The 7,765-nt window shown below is 58.6% G+C and overlaps 4 protein-coding genes across 4 annotated transcripts; 1 reads left to right on the top strand and 3 right to left on the bottom strand.

Annotated features, from left to right (window-relative positions):
- Positions 1-1,362: 1,362 nt before the first annotated feature.
- Positions 1,363-2,612, bottom strand: SPRG_13930 (hypothetical protein). The gene is made up of 2 exons (XM_012353210.1): positions 2,340-2,612; positions 1,363-2,280 (listed from the first exon to the last, which is right to left on the bottom strand). The coding sequence occupies exons 1-2, from the start codon at positions 2,607-2,609 to the stop codon at positions 1,438-1,440; spliced, it is 1,113 nt and encodes a 370-aa protein (XP_012208600.1). The 5' UTR covers positions 2,610-2,612; the 3' UTR covers positions 1,363-1,437.
- An 859-nt stretch (positions 2,613-3,471) lies between these two features.
- SPRG_13929 (hypothetical protein) lies at positions 3,472-5,147 on the bottom strand. The gene is made up of 6 exons (XM_012353209.1): positions 5,098-5,147; positions 4,909-5,052; positions 4,746-4,863; positions 4,632-4,702; positions 3,701-4,585; positions 3,472-3,651 (listed from the first exon to the last, which is right to left on the bottom strand). The coding sequence occupies exons 2-6, from the start codon at positions 5,050-5,052 to the stop codon at positions 3,535-3,537; spliced, it is 1,335 nt and encodes a 444-aa protein (XP_012208599.1). The 5' UTR covers positions 5,098-5,147; the 3' UTR covers positions 3,472-3,534.
- A 450-nt stretch (positions 5,148-5,597) lies between these two features.
- SPRG_13928 (hypothetical protein) lies at positions 5,598-6,336 on the top strand. The gene is made up of 3 exons (XM_012353208.1): positions 5,598-5,642; positions 5,695-5,779; positions 5,830-6,336. Exons 1-3 carry the CDS (start codon positions 5,608-5,610, stop codon positions 6,298-6,300), a joined length of 591 nt encoding a protein of 196 aa, XP_012208598.1. The 5' UTR covers positions 5,598-5,607; the 3' UTR covers positions 6,301-6,336.
- Positions 6,269-7,738, bottom strand: SPRG_13927 (hypothetical protein; the record flags this gene model as incomplete). Its single annotated transcript, XM_012353207.1, has 5 exons — positions 6,269-6,514; positions 6,561-6,662; positions 6,714-7,107; positions 7,159-7,257; positions 7,301-7,738. 5 exons carry the CDS (start codon positions 7,736-7,738, stop codon positions 6,315-6,317), a joined length of 1,233 nt encoding a protein of 410 aa, XP_012208597.1. The 3' UTR covers positions 6,269-6,314.
- Between the last annotated feature and the right edge of the window lie 27 nt (positions 7,739-7,765).

Genomic DNA, 7,765 nt, shown 5'->3' with positions numbered 1-7,765 from the left:
CTGCGGTATTAGATACCAATCACATCGCATGATACCCACATCGAACCTCTCTACCGTCAATTGTTTTCATTATATATGAAAATGTTATTTTTCCTCCATAGACGCTTTGGCGCACTGATGCTTGCTGAGAGTCTGTCTGACCCTGCAATGGAGACAAATTCTTGCTCGCAACATATTTTTCGGGCTTCACGAAACGGTCATCTCCTTTACTCCAGCGTGGGAAACAAGACGCCTTTTTCATCGGATCTGTCACGCAAACTGGAATTCGGATGTAGCCTAGCAAGGATACATTGTCAGGACAAACGCTAGAATATAGAATCACATTACAATTCATATTGGATGGCTCGTGCTATATATGAGTGCATACGTCTCACCCGTTCAACGGTATTTTACATGCTTTTCAAACAGCGCTATCGCTGTGACGGAAGTGCACAATCTCTACCTGTGATGACTGGCACGGTGACGACTCCATTTGACAATAGAAACAACCACCGCTTCGTATCGCACAGCCATCACTAGGATCCAATTCGGTGCCCATCACAAGGACACAGGTACAAGCCGCGCTTGAACGCGGCAAGCACGGCTGCGAGTGCAACGGCCCACCGTCGTGCAAGTCGTAATCGTACGTGATCACGCACAGGTAGCGATCGCTGGCGCGTAGCGCAATACAGAGGCGCTTCTTGCAAGCACGCACCGAGCCCCATCCATTCTGCCAAGCACACGGATGGCAGCTTGCCGTCGTAAGTATTACGAAGTCTTGCGATATGTTGTGGCGAGTTTCGGACCACGTCGCCGTCATGCGATCATGCTACCGACCGACTCGACCGGGCGCGCATCATCCAGCAGGGTCCGTAATTTATAGACCCTTGCATTCAGGCACCTTTCCATACATCGGGCAATGCATTGTCGTCTTACCCTCGGATACGACGACCGAGAGGCTGCGTTCTAAAAGCCTTATCTAACCTAAAGCAAGCGCTTACGGCGCGGCAGGCAACTACATGCAAAGGATTCCGTGGTGTGCCATCGAGAGTTTTCTTTTTACCCAATCATATCGTGACTGGCCGATGGTCGTATCCAATCACATTGCTGCAACTCCGATCTGCACCAAGGTGGCCGCAAGAGCCCGTGCCCCGAGTGCACGGCAACGCGTTGATGAGGGATAGCCCAAGGAACCTGTAGGTGTAGGCGGATACAGTTTGGGTAGCCTCCAGCTCCAAGCACGCCACATAACTTGCGGCTCCATTTTTCTGCAAAGCCAAGGCATTGATGATTACAGAACTCTTGAGGTTGCTCGTCTCCGCTGCGTATCCAGCCCCCAGCTCTGTCGACGGCTCGACCAAAAGTAGCGACCCAGTGTACGAACCAGTTTTTCGTAGAGTCGGAGGCATTTGTACTGCGGGGTGTTAACTTAATCATGAGGATGACGACACGATCCCTCTAAATCGCTATGTGGATCGAGGGTGGAGATGCAAAGTCAACGCCAGTGACGCCGCTCTGCGGGTTGGCTGCATCAAACGACGCGCTCTTCTCGACGAGGCCGCGCACGAGCAGCTCGGTCACACTCCGGTTGGGTTGCCGATACATGTTGACGCAGCCGCGCATGAGCGGCTGGAGGAGTTGAGGCACACCGCGCGCAGCAAAAGGGCACATGGGCGGCGTGTACACGTTGGGCGTGCACGTGACGATGCTCTTGACCGACACGCCGCGCTGGCGCCGGCTGGGCTCCATGACAAGCCAGCCGACTTCGTTGTGGGCGTACTTGGGCACGTCACCGTACTCGAGCGGGTACCGCTGGTCCTCCAAGACGCTTCGGAAGACGAAGACGACGCGCGCCGGCTCCACAAAACGCTGGACGGCAATGTGGCCGTGCAGACCGTGGGACGGGCCCGTGGGCACTTTGGCGTCGCCCGAGAGGTACAAGATGCCGTCGTTTTCGACGAGCGACGAGTCGATGGGCTGGAGTCGTTGCCACTGCGTGCCGCTCATGATGGTCGCGCGCCCCGCGTCGGTCGTGAGCAGCTCGGTGCACACTTTGGCGAGGCTCGCGATCGATTCGTGCGGAAAATAGACATGCGTCAACTTGTCGATGGCGGCCACGGACCCGTCCGTGTGGCGGCGCACCTGCGTGCTCTCGACTTCTGAGACCGCGTCACAGAGCCCATGTCGAATCAGGTGCGAGTTGGTATGGTCGTGGTCTTCGGCGAGCATCTTCTGCAAACCATCCTTCCAGCGGGCGCTGTCGGACGGGAGGCGATGGCACTTCCATTCTTCGAGCTGAAACTAGTAGCGTGATATGAGCGTTCGCATCCTCGTCTTGTAGATGCGACGACAGTACAAACCTCTTGGGCTTGGACCATGGCCTTTTGGAGCGCGTGGGCCATGCGCGTGTGCTCCGAGAGTGCTTCCTTGAGTCGTTTGTTCTCATGCAGTACGATCTGCAGCTCGTTCGCCTGGGCCACCGCCACGTCGCGCCATGGCATCTTGCGCTTGCGTGGGTTGCGCTGGAGGAGCGCAAGCTGCGCGGTCAAGGCGTTCGCCTCGGCCACGAGTGCGCGCTCGTCGCCGCTGCTCTCGCTGCTGCTGCTGGCTGTGTAGGACGTCTCGACCATGAGTTGGTTTCTTCTTTGGGCCAGCTGCGTTGTAGCAGCAGCCAACGTTGAGGACCCATTTACGACGTCGTAAACACTAGTCATGTCTGTGCAGGAATTGCAGTCTGCATTTTTATTGCTTCTCGTACGAATTAGACCCTAATTCGTAGATCTGAAGGGACTGTTTTTTAAACCCGCGAATCACAGCCGCCGAAGGTTGATGGATACTAAAACCAAGTTCTTTTGAATGATCACGTCACGGTCGTTGATGATGGAAATGGGTACGCTATCGTAACCGGAGCGCAATCTTTTAAAGTCCATACAAACGCACTGTTTAACGGTGCGTATTTTAATACCAGCGCTGTATGCGGCACAAGTTCGCGCACCTCAACACGGATGTCACATCCTCTTGATGGCACCCGACCGACCATCGCAGCCGCCGACGCGCGTGCGTCTCTGGCGCCGTCGCCCCGGCGTCATCTCGAGGCGAATATGACAACTAGTAGCTACGGCGGGAGGATTCGGAGGCTGTTAAAATTCGAGTCTGCGTCGTTCTGCTGACGTCGTGGGCGGGTATCGCGTAATCGGTTTCCGCAGCTTCAACAACGCCCGACCTGTCTGCGCGGCTTCGAGGCCTTGCGCATTGCGTCATCGCTGACCACGTCTGTGTCGCATTGCGTGCTGCTACGCCGCCGGCCATCAGCAGCGACACGGCGACCTTCGATCTTCGCCGACCGTGATCGGTTCCGATTACACTACCGGTTCTGTGGCCCAACGACAAGAGTAGCCCTTGATGTAATCTGGCACTGCGCATCTGCTGCGGGAGACTTGCTCTGCGTGGGCGGAAGAGACTGCCAAAAGCTACTGCCTAAAAGTAGTACATGGGCGAACGTGTGCTCATCACACCACTGGAGGGCTGGATTGAACAAGGCTACAGAATAAGTGGCTACTTGCGACGCGACGCGAGGGCGACGCCCGCGCCAAAGGCCGCCACGACGAGGCCAATCGTCCAGAGCTGGCACTTGACCGGGACGGGGCACTTGCGACCGCCACCGCAGCACGGCTACGCAGAACGATTTTGTGAGCGCACTCATTGGCAACGTATATCGTACCGAAAAGTGCCAGTGACCCGCCTTGTTCATCGGCAGCGTCGCCTTGAGCGCCGACTTGATGACGCCCGCGGCCTGACCCTTGGTCGGGACCACGTGGCCGCACTCGATGAGCGCGGCTTCGATCGCGTTGATCGTGCGGATCGCATGCTCCATGATGCGCGTGCTCTGGCCCATGTGGCCGATGCGGAAGTACTCCATCTTGATGTCCTTGTGGAGGCCGCCGGCGAGCGAGACGCCGCGCGCCGTGACTTTCGGCAAAAAGTCGGGGCCGGCGACGCCCTTGGGGTACCGCACGCACGTGAGCGTGTTGGCGGCGCAGTCGGACGCTGGCACAAAGCCGCAGCCGAGCGCCTTGATCGCGCCCTTGATCGCAAGCGACATGTTGCGCTGCTCGATGAAGCGCTGCTCGATGCCGCCGTTGGCTAAGAGGATCTCAAAGCCCTTCTGGAGCGCGTAAAAGTGGTTGACGGCCGGCGTCGCAAAGTACGACGGACGGCGCGCCTCGTAGTTCTTCATGATCGGCAGCCAGTGCGCCCAGTCGACGTAATAGGCGCCCTTGGCGTAGCCAATGGCTTCAAACGCCTTGATCGCGCGCGGGCGCAGCATGAGGAGACTCAAGCCCGCGGGCACGCCAATGCACTTTTGCGACCCCGTCAAGACGACATCAATGTCCCACGCCTTCATGCGCAGCTCTTCGCCGCCAAGCGAGCAGACGCCGTCGAGCACGACAATTGCGTTGGGCTGCGCGGCGCGGATCGCCGCCGTGTACTCGGCCGCGCACGAGAGGACACCCGTGGACGTATCCACATGCGTGATCGTGATGACCTTGTACGATGTTCCCGTAAGCGCGGCCTTGAGCTCGTCAATGGACGGACGCGAGCCCACCTACGCATCATGCATGAAGCATGAACGTCGCGACGATCGCATCTACCGGTGCGCGCAAGTGCGTGACCGTGGCGCCATAGCGCTCCAGGCACGTGCCAAACGAGTCGCCAAAGTAGCCTAAAGAAGCATGGGCATGCGTGATGCAATGCAGCGCGCGTACCCGTGTTGATGACAAGGGCGTTGTCGCCGGCTTCGATCAAGTTGGCACCCACCATGTCCCAGCCCAAGGTGCCCGAGCCGGCCACGATGAGCGGCTGGCCGTCGTCGGCCAAGAAGATCTACCTCCAGCATGAGCACGCGTGAGCATCGAGACGTCGACCTACGTGGCGCATCTGCTCGAGGCACTGGCCAAAGACTTCAATAAAGGCCGGGTCGACATGCGAGATGCCTTCGTGGGCAAAGGCTGCGAGCACTTCCGACTCGAAGGCGATCGGGCCGGGGTTCATGAGGAGCATCTTGGGGCTCATCTATCGCTCGCATCCTCAGCAGCCGCATGCACTCGCTTGCTCTACCTTCGCTATCGTTCGTTCGGAATCGCAACTGACCACGGATCTTGACGCAGTTGACACAACATTTCAAAACCTCTGCAAATGAATACACCACATCACTTGCCAAACCTGTGGCGCAGCTACGTTTGCTCACGCCACGTCAGTCGATTTACTGTCCTGCATAGCAGCAGCACTAGGCAAAGAGCTGGCATCGTTGTATCGGTGTATCGGAATGAGCTAGCGAGCGCTTCCAGCCAGAGCGAGCTTGGCGTAGATTTCAGGGATGTCGCTGCCACTTGATGGCTTTCGACGAGGTGCAAGACTGGTATTTACGCAGGAATTTACGGGTCTCTAGCCATAGCGTACGATGGCCAGTATTTTGACACCGATGCGTTGTACCGAGCAATGGCCCACCTCGACACCTTGATGACAAGGGCAAGATCGTGGCTGTTCGAAATATCCTCTATCAATACATATCCTGTTGAAAACAGTGCATCAAATCGGGCCACGTAAACGATAAAAAGATCGCTGACCATGAGCAGCGCGACCTTGGTGACCCTTGACGCCCGGTACGATCGACTCGGATCCTCAACTACCACTAAGATGAAGATCCTTGTGTAGCTCGGCGGAGGCCCTTCCCTTGCTGAGCGCCTTCTCCTTGGAGAAGCTACCGCTGCTCGCGCAGCGCCTCCTCCGCGCTCCTGCCGTACGTTCCTACGCATCGCAAGCGACTCAACAGAACAGCGGCTGCAATAGGCCACAGCTTTCACCAAAGACGAAGAGCACCAGCTCGCTGAGATTGGCGGCATGACGCGTGATCAAGTCGGTGCGTTCTTGGCGCTGTTGCAGTCGCTCTTCCAGGCCGCGGGGCGGCGACGGCTTGCTCCGCCTGCCTTTGCGCAGGAGCTGCAGCGCCTTTCGATTGCAGCTGCAACGAGCGACGTCCTTGCAACCGTCTGGTCCCACGAGCAAGCAGCGTACGAAGCAACGCTAATTGAAACGAGCTCGCACCTTGCCCCGACGCTGCTCGAGGCGCAGTGGCGGCTGCACGTCACCATGGCCGACTCGACATCCAAGGGCATTGCGACGCCGAGCGCGCTCTTCCACATGCAACAGAGCAACGGTGTCGCATGGGACATGGAAATGGACCATACCGAGCTCCATGCGTTCCTCGTCCAGCTCGATGCGATCCAAGCCCAACTGGATGCGCTCGCGGCCGCGCCCTAGCTTCTATTGTCTTCTTATACGAGAAACATATCGTCGTGCGCGCGCAGCTTCTGGCGCGCGTGCTTTCTCTCAAACACTTTGTACTTGTCCGAGACGGTCCCGCCCATGCTCAAGTCTTCGTGCAGCCACGTCGTGATGCGCTCCGCGTCCGTCTTCCACGTCCACTCGATGACGCGCGCCCGGCGCGGCGTGTACTCAAAGCCATATGCCGCGCCTACGTTGTATTGTGGAGTGGAGGCCGCGTGGGGACCTTGGCCTACCGTAGCCGACGCCACCGCCGTAGCACAAGTGCAGTGGCGCGTTGTAAAAACAGTAGTCGTTAAAGTGGTCGTGGCCGACAAAGACGCCCTTGACATCGCCCACTAGACATCGTACATCGATAGGTACCCGCATCGAGCCTCTGAGGTACGTACTCTGCGCGAGGGCATCAAACATGCCGCTGTTGTGGTCGCCATGCGACACCTTCTCGAGCCGCTGGCCCTGGCCGTCGCCGTCCACATACTGCTTGAACTCGTGCAGCGGGTGGTGGAAGAACATGAGCGCGGGCACGTGCTCGTGGTACGTGGCGGCCGAGAGCTCGGTCACAAACTCGAGCTGCGACGGCGTAAAGAGGCCTTTGACCGAGTCGATAAAATACAGGCGCAAAAGCGACGGGATCGACTTGCGAGCATTCCACGGACCGTCTTGCGGCGCCTGCACGCGGAGTGCGTAGTTGCCAACGCCGCCAATACCCTCGGGCCCCATGGCAATGTACCCGAACGGCAGGTCTTCGAGGTGCCCAAACATCACTCGGCGCGACATGGTAGTCTAGACGCAATGCAGTCAGCTGTGGCATCGTAGCATCAGGAGGCACAGTACGCCTTCGTCATGGTTGCCAAAGACCATGGACCATGGAAGGTTGCGCCGGACGACTTCGCTCGTGGCGGCGTGGAGCGCGTCGACGACCTCGGCCGCCGTCTACACTCACGATGGGAACATGCCATTAGGATAGAAGCCGTACGTGGGGCACTTCGACCGACTCGATCAGGTCGCCGCTAAAGACCACAAAGTCGGGCTCGACCGTGTCGAGGAGGTGGCGAATAAACTCGGTCATCCTGCTCTCGGTGCACGGCAAGTGTCGCTCGACGGCCTTGTGCGGCGGGTTGCGGCATGGGTAGTGCTGACGACCTGTGTAGTGCATGTCGGTTAGCTGCAAGATGCGGAAGCGCAGCGTCGGCGCTTGGCCCACGTCGTTGACGACCGTCGCTTGAAGCGCGGGCAGCTCGTCGGCCCTGTAGATGCTGCGCGCAAAGCGGCTAGGCGCCGTGACGGAGCTCGTGAGCGCGAGCAGTGCCAGCGCGCCGAGGAAGATGACCACGAAGGCGCGCTCGCAGCCCAGGGCCCGGCGCCAGAGGAAGACGCGGTGGCGGATCGCCGCCAGCGTCAGGCCACGTCGCATCCGGATCTGTACACCGCATCCGGATTT

The sequence above is a fragment of the Saprolegnia parasitica genome (genome assembly GCF_000151545.1).
Source record: "Saprolegnia parasitica CBS 223.65 unplaced genomic scaffold supercont2.117, whole genome shotgun sequence".
Taxonomy (NCBI): Eukaryota; Oomycota; class Saprolegniomycetes; order Saprolegniales; family Saprolegniaceae; genus Saprolegnia; species Saprolegnia parasitica.
The sequence above is the reverse complement of the archived record's forward strand: the minus strand, read 5'-3'. Positions and strand labels throughout refer to the sequence as shown.